Source organism: Chelmon rostratus, chromosome 16, assembly GCF_017976325.1.
Source record: "Chelmon rostratus isolate fCheRos1 chromosome 16, fCheRos1.pri, whole genome shotgun sequence".
NCBI lineage: Eukaryota > Metazoa > Chordata > Actinopteri > Chaetodontiformes > Chaetodontidae > Chelmon > Chelmon rostratus.
The window spans coordinates 1,317,869-1,337,625 of NC_055673.1; the positions used below are offsets into that span (position 1 = coordinate 1,317,869).

The following is a 19,757-nucleotide window of genomic DNA, read 5'->3' on the forward strand; positions in this document are numbered from 1 at the left end:
ACATTTTTTTACGTTTTTATGTATTCGTTTTTAAATTTACATCACTGTGAATGTAATTCAAAAAGAATAGCAACACAATTAATTAGTTGTTAGTTGTTTAGTGCTCTTTTTGGAAATGGCTTACGGGCGACTGATGTGGATGCTGCGGGCGACCTGGTGCCCCCTGGTCACCGGGTTGGTGACCCCTGATGTGAAGAGTTTCAGGGATAAATTTGAGTTCACAAGAATTTGGTTTCTCTTTATGCTGATGATACAATTCTTCTTTAGAAAATGTTTTTCATGCTTTTATAGTTTGACTTGAAGGACAGTGCATGTTCTTTAGATAAACCCAAAGCAACAACAGCATGACAGTCCTCACCATCACTGATTTGCACGAATCAAAAATGATGAGGACTTTTGTCTGAGTTTATAAACTCTTTGATAATCAGTGTATATGGAAACACATGATGTGATGTGAAACATAATTTATAAAGTCATCAAGGAAAAAATACATCTTTTAAAATGTTTTTGGTTAAATAGCATCACTGCAACTATTAAAAGAACATTTCTGAAAACACTTTGAGGATAATAAATATTCAAACAAGTGATTTGAAGAACACGTCTTTATTTTCTGCAAACACTGAAATAATATTGAAACGTTGCAACAATCTAGTGAATATTTCTATTTGTCAAATAACAGACAGAGACAGAGTGCAGAGTGAGAGCAGTAGCAGAGTAAAACCAGTAGCAGAGTCTCAGTGAGGCAGGTCAGGACTGGGAACACTGGTCTCTCCTCAGCGTCTCTGAGAGAGGAGTCTGGGAGCCCTGGGTGGCCTCGCAGGTCACAGAGCCCACCTTCCCCCACTGGTCTGCAGGGAGCCTCAGGGTGCTGCTCCAGCTGTAGTGGCCGTCCCTCTGCAGCACCCCGGGGCTCCTGCTCTCCTCCCAGCTGCTGCTGCTGCTGCTGCTGCTGCCGTCCACCTTCCAGGACAGAGTCCAGTCTGAGGGGAAGCCCTTGTTGGCCAGACACATGAGCGTGGCCTTCCCCTGCCGCAGCTCCTCACTGGAGGGGGGCAGCACCGTCAGGGTGGGACGGACGTCACCTAGGAGACACGGGGACCACACGGCTGTCAATCAAACACCAGACACCTGGACACCTTTACTGTGTGAGAGTTTCTGTCAGGTGGTTTTTCTGCTCCACCAGTCACTCACTCACACATTGTTTCACTTCCCTTTAAGAAACCTCTCATGCACATCAGCACAGAAAGAGTCCTCATATGACCTGAAATATATCAAACTGCACGAGAAATAAAACAATCTGATTGACATTTGAAAACACAAAAACCTCTTTTAGACTTTTTGAAGAAAACAAGAAAATACAGTTTGAAGATATTTTCAGTCGTCTGTGATTTCATTCAGAGTCCTGATACATTTATACAAAAACATTTACTGTGGAAACTCTCAGAAGTTGATGAGATCCAACGATATTATCAGCCAAAAATAAGCCAGGACCATCAGAGAGCTGTCAACATTATTTCAAAAAGACATTTTGAGCCGTTTGAGCAGATCAGAGATTTAAAGGCATTTTGAACATTTTCATCTTCATTCAAAATGATTTTTACTCAAATTCAAAACGCTTTAAAATGAGAATCAAAGAGCAAATTTACACACGTGTGAAAAGTACGAGTGTTGTGGTTTCATCGTTCCGACACTTCAAACGGTTCACATTTCACAAATGAAATGAAACGTTTCAAGAGAAGTTGAGTGAAGCTGCTTTGAGTTCAGCTTCAAGGTTAAACAGCAGAAACGGACAATAAAACTGAGTCTTTAAAGTGATTTTGATCCGTCCGATCAAAAGTTCAAGTTACTGCAAATGTTCAGACACATGAATTCAAACATTTACTGATGAAACAATATTTAATATTTGAGCAGAAACTTACTTCCAACGTCCAGTCTGGTTCCTCCACCAAAAGTCAACCACAGTGATACAAACTGACTGAGTCGTCGTACAAAAACCTCTCACTGCAGAGAGACACGGCTCTCTGACTTTGTCTGACAAAACTTAAACTACAAGAACTCAAGTTTCCACTTTCATCTAAAGATTTAAATACGAGACTTCTCCTCTGCACCGAGTCATTATATTATTTACAGTCATGATTTCATTTCAAACACAAAACTGCACTTAAAACTGCAACTGAGAGAAAATAGAAGTGAAGATGGAAAATCACAAATTTAGATTTCTAAACAAAATTTATTCACAGACAAGAAAAATTTGCTGACAATCGAATAAAATCCATCAAAAACTGAACTTACTTCCAAGTTCCAGTCTGGTTCCTCCACCGAACGTGTACCACAGTGATACAAACTGACTGAGTCGTCGTACAAAAACCTCTCACTGCAGAGAGACACGGCTCTCTGACTGTGAACACAACAAACTCAACATGAACACTTCCAGCTGTTGAAAGAATGAACTATTTCATCTTATATTGATCAAACTGTGACACGACTGATCACAATTCATCACATTTTTATGTTTTTATTTTTACGTCTGTCTAAAAGTCACATTTAATTTGTTCTCGCATTAAATTAAAACAAAACATTGTGAAAGAAAATGAATCCAGAGTCCTCAAACCAAACCAACATTAAAATGATCACTGAGTGTTTATCAATGCTCTGATAAAGTGATTGATCCACTGATCAGCAGCATCATCAGACTAATCCAAGTCCCTGTTGGAGTCAGTCAGAGCATTTCCATAGAGAGCCACTTTGCATCAGCAGCACCATGCTCCAGTGCTCTGGGAGAGTTTATAGTCCTGAGGGTTGAACACTGGATGACTGACAGCTGTCCTTCATGACAACAGAAGCCACAGAAATCCTCCTCATCAAAAACATGACTCTGATCGGCGTCCTCATCTGGACTCTCCTCTGCTGCTGCTTCACAGGTAAAGTCCAGAGGATCAGAGTCCTCTCCTCTATGAACGTCCGTCCGTCTGAAATGAAGCCGACAAAACCGTGACGCTGCTTTATGTTTGTGTGTCTGTATCCTCAGAGTCCAGAGGCCAGATCACAGTGACTCAGCCTGGAGCAGTGAGCTCTGCTCTGGGAGAGTCCGTCACCATCAACTGTAAGACCAGTCCAGAGGTTTATAATGGGAACTATTTACACTGGTACCAACAGAAAGATGGAGAAACTCCTAAACTGCTCATTTACTATACTAACAGCCGAGCATCAGGGATTCCAGATCGTTTTACAGGCAGTGGATCAAACACTGACTTCACTCTGACCATCAGTGGAGTCCAGACTGAAGATGCAGCAGTTTACTACTGTCAGAGTTTTCATTATATCAACAGTCAGTGGTTGTTCACACAGTGAAAAAGAGTCGTACAAAAACCTCCCTCAGTCAGACTGAACAGAAACTGAACTGACTGCTGCAGCTGGAAGCTACAACAGAGACTGATACACTTCACTGAGGACACACACACACACACACACACACACACACACAGGTCGAAGCCCCTCCCTGCGGATCATCAGTATTTTACAGGAAGTGATGGCCTGCTTATCCAGGAGCACAGAAAAAGCTTCACTTCATAAATTCATGAGGTTTTCAGCTCTACGTGTGAATAGAAAACAGCAGAGGAGCAGAAAGTCTTTTGTTGACCGTCATTAAGAAATGTACGACTGATGTGAACAGCCAGGCTGCTGCTCATGTGAGGGTTGACATATTTCAGCACTTTTGCTCCATGAACTCTGTCATGCTGCCGTTGTTTGGTTCAGTGTCACAAAGCAAAGGCAGCATCATGACGGGTTTCCTTTATGGCAGTTTTGAAGGATCTCTGTGCAAAAGGGGCCTCTGATAGGCTGCACTGACTGAACTATGAGACATGACGAGTGATGCACATGAACATCGTTTTGAAATAAAATCAGGTTCTATGAATGTCAAATCTTTAGCTTGTTTCAGAGAGACACCCTCTGTCTCCGTAGATGTAGCGGACCAACTGGAGTCTTTTAAACAGCAACACATGACAGAGTTTTTAAATGCTGTCAGCTCTTTCATTAGTCTGTTGATGAATGGTTACTCTGAAATTTTAATATTCTTGCAGGAAAATCTCAGATCAAAGATATTTTCTGTACGTTGATGCAGATGATATGCTGCTTTACATATACAAATCTGCAAATCCTCTTTCCATTATATTTGGTTTGTGTAAAGATTTGGGATCATATCAAGGAACAGATCAAGCACTTGTTATGAATACTCATGAAAATCAGCCCAACAACAGAGAGTTACAAGATTTTCCATTGAAATGGTCAAAATATGGGTCATTTTAACAAAGTTCCATAAAGCAGAAAACAACTGACGACTAATGGAGATCTTAATAGTATTAATAAAAATTCAGAGAAACTAAAGTCAAAACATTTTGTGTGTAACATGTGTAACATACATGAGTTGTATATTAATTGTTTTATATGGCAAATCTAAGACAAAATCAACAACAAATAACTTCATGAAAACTTCTGATTTGATGAAATCTGTATTATTTTAAAATCTTGAAACCATCAACATTAAAACAAGACAACAAGAGAGAAAGAGAAAGAGAGAGTGTTGCAGATGCACAGCTGTGTATCATCCACTCTATTAATGGAAGCACTTCAATTCTTCACTGATCAAATTGATCGTTTCCTTTCATCCCTGATTAATCTCAGCTCTTTTCCAACATTAGCACTGTGTGGTCTGGTGTTGTGGTGTGTGAAAAAACTAAAACCAGCTTTTTGTGAAATGAAATTAGATTTTGAGTTTTCGGTTTCGCTTACCCTCATGTGCACCTTAATCTTCTCGATGAGTTTTAGTCTTGCGTGTTATAGTCATGATCTGTTTTTGTGTTCTGTATTGTAGTTATTAACACTAGACAATTCTGGTGCCGCCGAAATTTGACAGTGGCACGAGGGGGCTGCTGGTCTTATTAACTGAATCAATAAACATGAATGAATTTAATGGAAATGAACCATCTCTGTTATCATACAAAGTTTCCTTTTACTAACAGAGCTAACGGCGCTAACGCTAATGGCGCTAACAGAGCTAATGGAGCTAACACGTATCGAGCTAACAGAGCTAACACTAACGGAGCTGACAGCTAATGGCGCTAATAGAGCTAACGGTGCTAATGCTAACAGAGCTAGCAGTGCTAACAGAGCTAACGGTGCTAACTCTAACAGCGCTAACAGAGCTAATGGAGCTAACAGAGCTAACACTAACAGAGCTAACAGCTGATGGCGCTAATAGGGCTAATGGTGCTAATGCTAAAAGAACTAACAGTGCTAACAGAGCTAGCAGTGCTAACATTTCCAATAGAGCTAGCAGAGCTAATAGCACTAATGCTAATGGCGCTAATCGAGCTAACGGCGTTTTGTCTGTCTATGTATATGAGGCTGTCTGTGTGTATTTAACTGTATTTGTGTGTGACTGTGTCTGTCTGTGTGTATCTGTTGTTGTGTGTGACTGCGTGTGTGTGTGTCTTCGTCTGTTTGTTTGTGTGTGTCTGCTTGAACTCCACATTTATTAAAATTGTATTTTGAACAAGCAGCCCAAACAGTTCCTACATGGAGATGTGTTTGGTATATGTGTGTCTGAATGTGTATGTGTGTGTGTGTTCAAGTTTTGCCCCACCTGCTGATAATTACCTCTCTATCTCTCCCACTTTTTACCTGTTCCTGTTCAGTTTTGACGTGCTTGTTTTTAATCACTTTTTAGCTGTTGGTTAGCCCTGTTTGTGTGTGCGTTTGTGTGACTACTGTCTCGACTTTTTTGGGAAAGCGCTTTCTGAAGCTGAGTTTAGCTGCTTGTTGGACAGAGATTGTTTTCAAACAATGCCCTTGTTTTTACTGAGCTCGTTAAGAGGACAACTTTGATCTTAATGGATTTAATCATTCTCAGGCTGGTTGTCCTGCCGATGTGTGTGCGTGGGTTATTGACCGGTATGTGTGTGTAAATGACAGTTGCACCTGTTGACAATTCTCCCCTAGAAAAGCTACTTTTTTGCTGTCGGTTTCTTCCGAACAACTTGTGATTGTGACAAAATCATAGCTGCTATCAAAAAACTGATTACACTGTGAGATGTGGACATGTCTGGGCCAGATGTACGTGTGTTTTATGTCCAGATATTCTTTAGAAAAATAACTAAATGGTCGATTTAAAAAGACGTTTTAATGGAGCAGCAGAGAAGGGCAGCTGGTGCAAGATCCCTCTTTATTTAAATTTGATGGGGGCGAACCCTTTAAAATTGAACTTTGACGAGAGAAGAAAGGTTTGTCTACAAAAAGATCCAAAAATTATGTGTCTCCTATTCACCGTTTGGATTTTACATCAATTTTAGAAAAAAAATTCAGGCGATTTCTCACTGGCTCTTTCACTCTAAGTGATGATGTCATCCACTCTAGGGGGAGAAATTCTGAGCATTTTTTGAGAAACTTTATGGTCTTCAGATGGTCATAGCTCGAAAACCATGAGAGATGTCAAAAAAATTGCTGAGGTTCATTTCGACCCAACAAAATTATCTACGTTTTAAAGTTTGAATGAAGTCTCTAGGAGAAAGTATGGCGAAGCAGCGGACAATTGAAAAAGGCAGAAAATTGAGGAATTTCCCATTCATTTCTTATAGGAAATTCTACGCAGTTTTTTGCGAATAGCTTTGTGAATTATTGACAAAAGAGCTATAAAAGACATAACACACCATTCCCGATCGAGCCGCACATTTTGAAATATAGTTTGCGAGGGTTTTCTCAAAGTTGTGGGACTACTTACGCGCCGAAATTCTGGCGGAAGATGAAAAATGGGAAGAAAAAACGCGCGGGATAACAATAGTGGATCGAGCTACGCTCCTCTTGTGTTGCCTCGTGCCACTAATAAGACTATTTTCAAGCTGGCTTCTCAGCCAGATCCCTCTTGTAAAACAGATCACAATAAGACTATGAAATGGCTCAGTAGATGAAAAGGAAAGTGTTGTTTTTGAGATTAATTTGCAGTTTCTGTACAGCATCCTGAGTCTCTTTAATTCTACATGACTGATTGATGACTGATTGATTTCTTTATTTTCGTGTCATGCACACAAATGTGCCCAACCCACATGGGTTTACAAGACACCGATATATTGACATTGCAGCAATACATCCTAAACAATAATTCTGCTGCTCAGTTCTCAAACAAAATATCTTGCCTTTTATTCCAGGCCCGGTAAAGAAATTTTGCCATGAAAAGGGTTCCCCTTCTGAAACATAGTTCAAGTTTTTCATGGTCATCCAACCAAAAGAAATCAAAATAAATAGAAGACATCCTATTGAAAAGTACCTCTCTGATATCTGCGTATACAGGACAGTAAAACATACAATGAACCTCATTCTCAACTTCTCCCAAATCACACAGCAAACAAAGTCTGTCCTTCTCTGGAGTAGCATTAAACCTTCCAGTCTCTAAAGCTAATGGTAATGTTCCTGAGCGTAACTGTGCACACAGGGATCTCTGTCTTTTGCTTAAATTATACTGTACATAAGGTTCCACACAGTAGCTGTCCTTTATAAGACAATAAGTACGCAATTTTGTTTTATACCAAATGTCAACAGACAATTTTTCTATAAACTTAAGAAACATGTTACTCCTCATCTCCTGAATATCACAACATAACCTATTATAGAAAATAAATGATGAATTATTCAAATGAAATAAAGATTTTAGCTCATTAGCCCAGGGGTGAAGATTGGAGATGCTCCAATTAAATATCTTTTTGTAATTCTCTGGTTGGGCATCTTCACCAGTCTATTCCAGAGACGAAGCATTTGACATTTATGTCTGATGTTTGGAGGTTCCCATCCAATATCTCCGGTAATGGCCAAGACAGAAGCAAATTTATGGACTCCCAGAAATGATCGAATTGCTCTATAATGCACTGTATTGCAACATGTATGTATGTAACATGTAAGCCCCAAACACCAGAAGCATAGTCAGACACCGGACAGACACATGAATTGTATTGTTCTGTATAAGTATGGAATCCTAAATTACCACAATGCTTTACTTTGTTCAGTACAGATCCCAAAGCTCTGCCTGCTGACTGAGCTAAAACATTAACAGCTTCCTTAAATGTCATGTGTTCATCCAGTGTCAAACCAAGATATTTATACTGGTCAGTATATGACAGCACTACTAAACCCAAATTAAAAAATAACTTGACTTCTCTCCAATGATTTCCTCCTGAAGTGTACAATTTGTATTTTATCTTGATTTATCACTAGTCTCCATTTCCCGCACCATTCCTCAACAGTGTTCAGCATACTCTGCAAATTTTCTTCATTTTCAGCTAAAAGAACTACATCATCCGCATATAATAGTATGCCCACAGTCTGATCATCAACTTTAATTCCCAAGCTAGAGGTCTTAATCTGAACAGCTAAATCATTCACATAAATTGAAAACTATGTTGGTGACAAGACATCTCCTTGGTTCACACCGTATTGTTGGGAAAACCATCCTGTTCTGTATTCATTGACTTGAACACAAGCGACAGGAGCCTGATAAAGGGACTTGATAGCATAATAAAACTTTCCATTAACACCAGATTGTAAAAGTTTGTATTGAAGAAGTTCTCTATTAATCGAATCAAATGCCTTCCTGAAGTCAATAAAACAAGCAAATATCGACCTGTTCTCCTTAATTCTTGATTGTATCAGAGAACTAACTACAAATATATGGTCAATACAAGCTCTAGATTTTCGAAACCCGTTTTGCTCATCCACAAGTAAACCTGTCCTCTCCAGGTGTTCTACCAGCCTGCAATTTAAGATTGATGAATACAGCTTATACACACAACTAATTAGACTAATACCCCTGTAACTAAGAGGCAGCTTGGGGTCATTTCTAGTAGACTTAGGAATAGGTTTTATAAGAGACTTCTGCCACTGTGTAGGAATGGTGCCATTGTCAAAAGTGTCAAGATTGAAATAATTCAAATAATACATTGAATAACCTTGGTCACTTTAGAATTTCATAAGAAATATCATCAATTCCACTGGCTTTTTTCAGTTTGCATCTATCTATTACATTTTTTACCTCTTCGACAGAGAAATTTGCATTCAAAAATACATTATAGTTATTATCAATTTTCATTTGACTTTCTAATGATTCTTTTAAACTTATTATATCTTTCAGAAAAACGTCATCAAATGAATCATTGCACCCAGAAAACAAATCTGCAAAATCCTTCTCCCATCTCTGTAGTACAGCCCCTAAGACAGAGCTACATTCACCATTCTCTAGTTTTACCTCCATAGGAATCTCCCTTAACCTCTTGGGGCCCAGTTTGTTTATTTCATTCCAGAAATGTTGAGGGTTATGAGTTTGCAAGTAATCAATATGCAGAGAAAGACCTCTGTTAAAACTGTGTTTCACTGTACGTAACATCCTGTCAAATTTGGTTTGCTTTTCTTTAAATTCCATCTTCAACTTTTCCCTCAAAATTTTATTCGTACATTTCAGAAAAACTTTTTCTGCTATTTTTTGAGTATCCCATAAAGCCTGCAAATCCTGATTCCAGTAGGATTTATGAGAATTTCGAATGTTTCTATGGCTCTTAGTCTTCTTAACCCCCCTGTTAAGTGCTGTATAAACAAAGCCACAGAATCTATCATACCAGGCATTCAACTCCTTTTGATTATTCTTAATAATTCCCAGTTGTTCTGTAAAATCTTGTAGTACTTTATTGCATTGACTAGTGGCCAAAAATGAATCAGGAAGTCGTTGTACTGTAGTCTTCCGAGTATACGTTAAATGCAGCTTTTCTTTAACAAAATGAGGTCTTACTTAAATTTGTAACGACAGTAGAGAATGGTCAGGTAATTTACATCTATCACCCAGCAGACACAGGCCTTCATCTCCTAATCTCTCTATTAACTCCTTTGGGGTAAAAATCCAAAGTTTAACACAATTACTTAAACATTCATGTGGGGCAATAATGTAATCTACGACAGCTTTTCCTTTAACAGAAATTGAAGTGAAGTTATCCTTGCCCAAGAGTATTCTACCATTGAGCACACAGCATTTAACATCTCTCGAAAATTCAATTAACGTTTCTCCATAGTTGTTGACAAAGCTATCGAGATTACTTCTTTCAAGTATATTATCCACATCACTTATACTATCGTCAAGATTGCCAAGACGACTATTGAAATCCCCACACAAATAGACAGCATCCGCACCCGCCAGACTATATATCTGAGCAGTTAAATAGTCAGTTGTTCCAGCAGTGAGGAGGAAACATCATGACATGTTGAGGACAGCTACAGTTCACTGACTCTGTGTGTTTGCATATGTGTCCTGCCTCTCTGCTCCCAGCCGTTAAGAGGCCAGTGTTGATCAGTGGCTGTCCAGGCCTTTCAGAGCCACTCACACACCGGCAGCACCATCATGAGCTCACTGGTTCTACTGCTGGCCACCCTGGGGCTCCTGGTTCAGGGTGAGACTCTCTTCTGAAAACTTGGCTTCAGGATGCAACCAGCTTCACCACAATCATGTTCTGCTGTGATGGAGAAACACTGAAACAAGCAGCATTGACCTTCTTCCATCTATTCTCCATGTTAAAGAAATGATGCTCTTCTGTTCTGATGGTGATCATCTTCCTCCAAGCTGGATTTGTCTCAATAACCCTTCTCCTGTTTTTCATGTTTTCCAGGTTCATCAGGACAAATCACCCTGACTCAGTCTCCTGAATCTCAGTCTGTTGTTCCAGGACAGACTGTCTCCATCAGATGTAAAACCAGTTCAGGTGTTTACAGCAATCTCCACTGGTACCTTCAGAAACCTGGAGAAGCTCCTAAACTCCTGATTTATGATGCTTCAAGCCGTCAGTCTGGAGTTCCAGGTCGTTTCAGTGGAAGTGGATCTGGGACTGACTTCACTCTGACCATCAGTGGAGTTCAGGCTGAAGATTCAGGAGTTTACTACTGTCAGCAGGGTTACAGCTCGTTCACACAGTGATACAACGTCGTACAAAAACCTCCCTCAGCTGGAGAGGAACTGATCTGAATCAACAGCTGCACTCAAACTAAAACTAAAGGCTTTACTAAAAATAAACAATTATTTATAATTTCCTTTGAATATTTGAACACTAAATATACTGTACATAACAAAAAGTTATACTTTTAATGTTTTCATACAAACAAGGTTTGATACTGATGATACTGTTGAAGTAATATTTCACTTTGATCAGGTCATTCCCTGGAGTATGATGACATGTGGACAATCAATTTGTAGATATTAATTTTATTTCTTTCCATTTTTCATAGAAACTAAAATATTAATTTTCTGGATGATAAAATGTCATCTCAGTAATATTTCATTCATGTTGTAAAAATACTAATCACATCTATAACATATTTAATTGTTTTCATTTTTTTGTCCAACAAATTTGTATTTTATGATTTAGACCAAAATAATTTATGAAGTATGTATTTAAGGAACACTTTCATCTTTTTCCATCTTTCATTTGTTTTTGTGTTTGTGGATCTTCAGCAGAAGCAGGATGTGAAGAGTTTCAGGGATAAATTTGAGTTCACAAGAATTTGGTTTCTCTTTACGCTGATGATACAATTCTTCTTTAGAAAATGTTTTTCATGCTTTTATAGTTTGACTTGAAGGACAGTGCATGTTCTTTAGATAAACCCAAAGCAACAACAGCATGACAGTCCTCACCATCACTGATTTGCACGAATCAAAAATGATGAGGACTTTTGTCTGAGTTTATAAACTCTTTGATAATCAGTGTATATGGAAACACATGATGTGATGTGAAACATAATTTATAAAGTCATCAAGGAAAAAATACATGTTTTAAAATGTTTTTGGTTAAATAGCATCACTGCAACTATTAAAAGAACATTTATGAAAACACTTTGAGGATAATAAATATTCAAACAAGTGATTTGAAGAACACGTCTTTATTTTCTGCAAACACTGAAATAATATTGAAACGTTGCAACAATCTAGTGAATATTTCTATTTGTCAAATAACAGACAGAGACAGAGTGCAGAGTGAGAGCAGTAGCAGAGTAAAACCAGTAGCAGAGTCTCAGTGAGGCAGGTCAGGACTGGGAACACTGGTCTCTCCTCAGCGTCTCTGAGAGAGGAGTCTGGGAGCCCTGGGTGGCCTCGCAGGTCACAGAGCCCACCTTCCCCCACTGGTCTGCAGGGAGCCTCAGGGTGCTGCTCCAGCTGTAGTGGCCGTCCCTCTGCAGCACCCCGGGGCTCCTGCTCTCCTCCCAGCTGCTGCTGCTGCTGCTGCTGCTGCCGTCCACCTTCCAGGACAGAGTCCAGTCTGAGGGGAAGCCCTTGTTGGCCAGACACATGAGCGTGGCCTTCCCCTGCCGCAGCTCCTCACTGGAGGGGGGCAGCACCGTCAGGGTGGGACGGACGTCACCTAGGAGACACGGGGACCACACGGCTGTCAATCAAACACCAGACACCTGAACACCTTTACTGTGTGAGAGTTTCTGTCAGGTGGTTTTTCTGCTCCACCAGTCACTCACTCACACATTGTTTCACTTCCCTTTAAGAAACCTCTCATGCACATCAGCACAGAAAGAGTCCTCATATGACCTGAAATATATCAAACTGCACGAGAAATAAAACAATCTGATTGACATTTTAAAACACAAAAACCTCTTTTAGACTTTTTGAAGAAAACAAGAAAATACAGTTTGAAGATATTTTCAGTCGTCTGTGATTTCATTCAGAGTCCTGATACATTTATACAAAAACATTTACTGTGGAAACTCTCAGAAGTTGATGAGATCCAACGATATTATCAGCCAAAAATAAGCCAGGACCATCAGAGAGCTGTCAACATTATTTCAAAAAGACATTTTGAGCCGTTTGAGCAGATCAGAGATTTAAAGGCATTTTCAACATTTTCATCTTCATTCAAAATGATTTTTACTCAAATTCAAAACGCTTTAAAATGAGAATCAAAGAGCAAATTTACACACGTGTGAAAAGTACGAGTGTTGTGGTTTCATCGTTCCGACACTTCAAACGGTTCACATTTCACAAATGAAATGAAACGTTTCAAGAGAAGTTGAGTGAAGCTGCTTTGAGTTCAGCTTCAAGGTTAAACAGCAGAAACGGACAATAAAACTGAGTCTTTAAAGTGATTTTGATCCGTCCGATCAAAAGTTCAAGTTACTGCAAATGTTCAGACACATGAATTCAAACATTTACTGATGAAACAATATTTAATATTTGAGCAGAAACTTACTTCCAACGTCCAGTCTGGTTCCTCCACCAAAAGTCCACCACAGTGATACAAACTGACTGAGTCGTCGTACAAAAACCTCTCACTGCAGAGAGACACGGCTCTCTGACTGTGAACACAACAAACTCAACATGAACACTTCCAGCTGTTGAAAGAATGAACTATTTCATCTTATATTGATCAAACTGTGACACGACTGATCACAATTCATCACATTTTTATGTTTTTATTTTTACGTCTGTCTAAAAGTCACATTTAATTTGTTCTCGCATTAAATTAAAACAAAACATTGTGAAAGAAAATGAATCCAGAGTCCTCAAACCAAACCAACATTAAAATGATCACTGACTGTTTATCAATGCTCTGATAAAGTGATTGATCCACTGATCAGCAGCATCATCAGACTAATCCAAGTCCCTGTTGGAGTCAGTCAGAGCATTTCCATAGAGAGCCACTTTGCATCAGCAGCACCATGCTCCAGTGCTCTGGGAGAGTTTATAGTCCTGAGGGTTGAACACTGGATGACTGACAGCTGTCCTTCATGACAACAGAAGCCACAGAAATCCTCCTCATCAAAAACATGACTCTGATCGGCGTCCTCATCTGGACTCTCCTCTGCTGCTGCTTCACAGGTAAAGTCCAGAGGATCAGAGTCCTCTCCTCTATGAACGTCCGTCCGTCTGAAATGAAGCCGACAAAACCGTGACGCTGCTTTATGTTTGTGTGTCTGTATCCTCAGAGTCCAGAGGCCAGATCACAGTGACTCAGCCTGGAGCAGTGAGGTCTGCTCTGGGAGAGTCCGTCACCATCAACTGTAAGACCAGTCCAGAGGCTTTTGGTGGGAGCTTTTTACACTGGTACCAACAGAAAGATGGAGAAACTCCTAAACTGCTCATTTACGTTGCCAACAGCCGAGCATCAGGGATTCCAGATCGTTTTACAGGCAGTGGATCAAACACTGACTTCACTCTGACCATCAGTGGAGTCCAGACTGAAGATGCAGCAGTTTACTACTGTCAGAGTGATCATGTTATCAACAGTCAGGTTGTGTTCACACAGTGAAAAAGAGTCGTACAAAAACCTCCCTCAGTCAGACTGAACAGAAACTGAACTGACTGCTGCAGCTGGAAGCTACAACAGAGACTGATACACTTCACTGAGGACACACACACACACACACACACACACACACACACACACACTTCACCTTCTCTTTCTGTGATAATACATTGACTTTAGGAGCAGTCGTTAAGATTCATGTGGGTCAACTGGCAGAAATGGTATTTAATATTAATAATTATGCTTAAATGTGTGTACGATGAATTAAAAACAAGAATCATTGTGTTTTTCTTGTCTTATAATGAGCCCTTCATATCTCTAGAGGGACTGGATCCTCTTCCATGAAAACCATGTGTCAGGGAAGGGGGGTTTTAAGGGAGAACTATGGGTTGAACCCAGATGCAGACACAAGGGGGCGCAGATGCAAATTAACAAATTTATTCAACAAAAGGGAAACCAAAGAAAACCAAAACTCAAGGAACTACGACGAAACACACTGAGGTAACAGAGCTACACATAAAACGAGGGCAACACAGGGAAACGCTGAGCAAACAACACACAACAGGGCAGGGGTTAAGACAAAGACAGCACTCGAAACTCACGAACACAGAACGTGACAAGGTTTTACACAAAGACAAGACTAGCAACTCGCTTACATGAAACATGACATGACTCAAGACAAAGACAACACTTGAAACACACTTTGGCTGTGGCGTGGACAAAGACAAGAACAAGGCCAGAACAAACTTACAGGGACTGTGGCTAGGCTAGGGAACATGGTCAACACAGAACACGGTGGACAAACACTTGACCTGAAACATGGCACAGACGACATTAAAAGACAATGGACAAACACTGACTTGAAATGAGGGGGGACATGAACAAAAACGACAAGTGGAAAAACACTCACTGAAGACATGTGCAAAGGCAAAGGATCTCAAAGAACAAGGGTGACGCGGACAACGACCTGACAAAGACTGGGGGGAAGACACGGACTTATATACACAAGGAGGGACCACTAATGACACACAGGTGAAAAGGATCAATCACAAGGGCGGGAAAACACAGGAAGTAAAGCACACAGCGAAACATAACTTGAGCCTTCAAAATAAAACAGGATGTGACAAAAACCAAAGACAACACACAAGGGGAATCTTCAACAAAAAACAGGCGTGCACAGCACGGGTCAGGACACTATGTAGCACAGCCACATTTCTACAGTGGCCCAGAATGGACAAAACAGACACTGGCTCTAGACAGCACCTTTAATGTTTGTCCCAAGTTTCAAAGCCACCGTCAGGATTCATACACGCTTGCAAATGAAAGGGTGAGACAAGAGGTATTCAGCTGGTTGAAGTCTGAAACATCATCATTAGATCACAACATCCTTCACACTGGACCTTTAACACAACGTTTACAAGACATTAATGTCCTTATGTCCTCTGTTGGCATTTTTCATTCTTCCCTCAGCTGCATAGATCGGTACAAGCATCTGTATTTCCAGCATGTGAGCACATTTTCAAAACCATCAAATCTGATTGTAACTGAAATCAAACATGAAAACCTCATTAGTTTCCCGTCTGTAGACAACAATCGTAATCATAGAATTAAAGCATGTTTCCTGGCTGCTCTCACTTCCAATTAAATGTATAGAAAAGTCTGTTGAACACTTTATAATCCAGGCACACAACCATCACGAGGGACGGGGGGGTCAGTCCCCTCCCCCCCTGTCCTTCCTGTACTTTAGCTTGGACTGTAGCTTTAGTTCTAGCTGCCACCTCCAGAAGTTCTCCGACAATACAGCCATTGTTGGATGTTTATCGAATGGGAACGATTTGGAATACAGGGAAGTCATCACTAACTTTGTCGACTGGTGTGGACTCAACCACCTGCGCATCAATGTCGGCAAGATCAAGGAGATGGTGATTGACTTCCGCAGGAAAGCACCACAGACTACATCCAGGGTCTGGACATCGCGGAGGAGAACAAATACCTGGGTGTACACCTCAACAATCAACTGGACTGGTCCACTAATACTGATACCCTGTCCAGGAAGGGCCAACATCGTCTTCATCTCCTGAGAAGACTGAGGTCCTTTGGAGTATGTAGGGCATTATTGAGGACTTTCTATGACTCTGTGGTTGCATCTGCAGTCTTTTACGCAGTGGTCTGCTGGGGCTGTGGAAGCTCTGAGAGGGACAGAAAGAGACTAAACAAACTGGTCAGGAGAGCTGGCTCTGTCCTGGACTGCCCTCTGGACACCACTGAGGATGTCGGTGAGTGGAGGATGTTAGCCAAGCTGACATCCATCATGGACAACCCCTCCCACCCGCTGCATGACACAGTGGGGGCCCTTAGCAGCTCCTTTAGTCACAGACTGCTGCATCCAGTGTGTAAGAAGGAACGCAACCGCAGGTCCTTCCAGATACAGAAGCTCCACAGGGGACTGTGCTTTCTCCCTTCCTCTTCACCTTATACACCACTGACTTTAAGTACAACTCTGAGTCATGTCTCCCGCAGAAGTTCTCTGATGACTCAGCTGTTGTCGGGTGTATAAGAGAGGGAGAGGAGGGGGAGTACAGGACACTGATAGACAACTTTGTTGAGTGGTCCGAACAGAACCACCTGAACAGGCTGGCTGAACATCAGCAAAACCAGAGAGATGGTGATCGACTTCAGGAGGAAGAAGACGCCTTCACAGCCACTACGGATCAGAGGGGAGGTGGTGGAGGAGGTGGAGGACTACAAATACCTTGGAGTGGTGATCGACAACAGACTGGACTGGAAATCCAACACAGAGACTGTGTACAAGAAGGGGATGAGCAGACTCTACTTCCTGAGGAAACTGAGATCCTTCAACGTGTGCAGCAAAATGTTGGAGATCTTCTACCAGTCTGTGGTCTCCAGCGCCATCTTCTCTGCTGTTGTTTGTTGGGGCAGCAGCATCAGAGCCAGCGACACCAACAGACTTGATAAGCTCATCAAGAAGGCCGGCTCTGTACTTGGACTCAGACTTGAGTCTTTTGAGACTGTAGTGGAGAGGAGGACGCTGAATAAACTGCTATCCATCATGGACAATGATCAGCACCCTCTCCATCACACAGTGGACAGACAGCGGAGCACCTTCTCCCACAGGCTGCTACAGCTCCGCTGTCGAAGGGACAGATACAGGAAATCTTTCCTGCCACATGCCATTACACTGTACAATAACAGCTGAAAATAATAATAATAATAATAATAAAATACTTCTTACCACTCCTGTTTGCTTTTGACATTTTATTATTATGTATATCATTTTTTACTGCTTGTTATTTCGATATTTTATTATATATAGTTTGTTCTTACAGTCACGGTACACTTAATTTTCACTGCCATTTGCTTTTGATATTCTTATGTTGATATTCATTTGCATTTGATATTCTTTTTTGTGCAATACTTTTACTACTGTTTTCTAATTGGCTATTTTATTATTATTGTTATGTATATAATCTTTTTACTGCTCGCTACTTTTATAATTTTATTATGTATAGTTTGTTCTTTATAGTCTTATTTTCACTTATTTCACTGTGTGTAATGCTGCTGCTGCACTGCAATTTCCCAGCTTGGGATAAATAAAGTATATCTATCTATCTATCTATCCAGAACAGATACTAAATGGACCTTGTGGTGAAACAGTTTTGATTGTCAAACATGAACTTTCAGTCTCAACTTCTCAGTCAACATGGACGAGAAGTTGTTAAAGTGCAGCATGAAGACCTTGAGAAAAGTCACATTACTGCTCACAGCTGTTACTACATGAACTACTGAGACCAAGAAATCTGTCCAACTGGAACTGATGAAGACTTCCAGGTTTTCTGACTCTGCTCACACATCCAAGACCTTCCATGAGCCTGTCTGAGATGCTCATCCTCAGGATCCTCTCATGCTTCATCACTACTGAACTAATCTCTAAATGATAAACACCTAAACATGTTGAGGTTCAACATGTTTAATGTCACTCATTCATTTTAATGTCACTCATCATTGTAAACAATAAATATCCTCTACCTGTGAATGTGTAAATAAGTGGGTCAGTGCTCTCAGCAGTGAGGAGGAAACATCATGACATGTTGAGGACAGCTACAGTTCACTGACTCTGTGTGTTTGCATATGTGTCCTGCCTCTCTGCTCCCAGCCGTTAAGAGGCCAGTGTTGATCAGTGGCTGTCCAGGCCTTTCAGAGCCACTCACACACCGGCAGCACCATCATGAGCTCACTGGTTCTACTGCTGGCCACCCTGGGGCTCCTGGTTCAGGGTGAGACTCTCTTCTGAAAACTTGGCTTCAGGATGCAACCAGCTTCACCACAATCATGTTCTGCTGTGATGGAGAAACACTGAAACAAGCAGCATTGACCTTCTTCCATCTATTCTCCATGTTAAAGAAATGATGCTCTTCTGTTCTGATGGTGATCATCTTCCTCCAAGCTGGATTTGTCTCAATAACCCTTCTCCTGTTTTTCATGTTTTCCAGGTTCATCAGGACAAATCACCCTGACTCAGTCTCCTGAATCTCAGTCTGTTGTTCCAGGACAGACTGTCTCCATCAGATGTAAAACCAGTTCAGATGTTTTTAGCTATCTCCACTGGTACCTTCAGAAACCTGGAGAAGCTCCTAAACTCCTGATTCATGAAGCTACAAGCCGTCAGTCTGGAGTTCCAGGTCGTTTCAGTGGAAGTGGATCTGGGACTGACTTCACTCTGACCATCAGTGGAGTTCAGGCTGAAGATTCAGGAGTTTACTACTGTCAGCAGGGTTTCAGCCCGTTCACACAGTGATACAACGTCGTACAAAAACCTCCCTCAGCTGGAGAGGAACTGATCTGAATCAATAGCTGCACTCAAACTAAGACCACAACAAGATATGAACACAATATGTGTGATAATTACAGTATTTTAAAACAATGTTTCATTTAATCAAATGTATTTTCCTTGACAACATTTTTAGGCGATGGTTTAATGATTAACCTCCTCTGAGTTTGAGTCAACTGACGTCACCTCTTTCATTCGTCAGGTTTCCAAACTGACGTCCATAATTAATCACTGAGACATAAAACTACATTCAGAAAGCCAAAAAAACAGAAGCTGATACTTTTACTGTGCATGCGGACTGTCTCTTCATCAGAGGCTTTACTAATGATAAAATGATGTTCTTCTAAAATCATAATTTCAGGTGTGGAAACACAAACAGCAATTCTTCCCCTGAATGTGATCCCTGCATCCTTTTCATCCTCACAGCATCTGAGTGTTGGGCAAACTGCTGTCTCTCAAGAAAAGCTGATTTATGACAACCTGTGAGAAAACCTGTCTCTCACCAGAAGAGGTACGAAACATCACCATTATTAATCAGTGTGAGGTTTCTTTTTCGCTTAAAGTTTAAATCAACATGT

General features: G+C 40.7%; 6 gene segments (V, D, J or C); 4 read left to right on the forward strand and 2 right to left on the reverse strand.

The window, feature by feature from the left end:
* Positions 1 to 587: 587 nt before the first annotated feature.
* On the reverse strand, positions 588 to 2,346 carry LOC121619214. The segment is given in 2 exon segments: positions 588 to 1,082; positions 2,293 to 2,346. A coding segment is annotated over 1 exon segment (264 nt).
* A 519-nt stretch (positions 2,347 to 2,865) lies between these two features.
* On the forward strand, positions 2,866 to 4,897 carry LOC121619171. The segment is given in 2 exon segments: positions 2,866 to 2,921; positions 3,029 to 4,897. Coding segments are annotated over 2 exon segments (375 nt in total).
* Positions 4,898 to 10,429: 5,532 nt separating this feature from the next.
* Positions 10,430 to 11,273, forward strand: LOC121619208. The segment is given in 2 exon segments: positions 10,430 to 10,478; positions 10,695 to 11,273. Coding segments are annotated over 2 exon segments (354 nt in total).
* A 669-nt stretch (positions 11,274 to 11,942) lies between these two features.
* Positions 11,943 to 13,328, reverse strand: LOC121619222. The segment is given in 2 exon segments: positions 11,943 to 12,437; positions 13,275 to 13,328. A coding segment is annotated over 1 exon segment (264 nt).
* Positions 13,329 to 13,844: 516 nt separating this feature from the next.
* LOC121619168 lies at positions 13,845 to 14,615 on the forward strand. The segment is given in 2 exon segments: positions 13,845 to 13,903; positions 14,011 to 14,615. Coding segments are annotated over 2 exon segments (375 nt in total).
* Positions 14,616 to 18,576: 3,961 nt separating this feature from the next.
* LOC121619210 lies at positions 18,577 to 19,755 on the forward strand. The segment is given in 2 exon segments: positions 18,577 to 18,625; positions 18,842 to 19,755. Coding segments are annotated over 2 exon segments (354 nt in total).
* Positions 19,756 to 19,757: the final 2 nt, after the last annotated feature.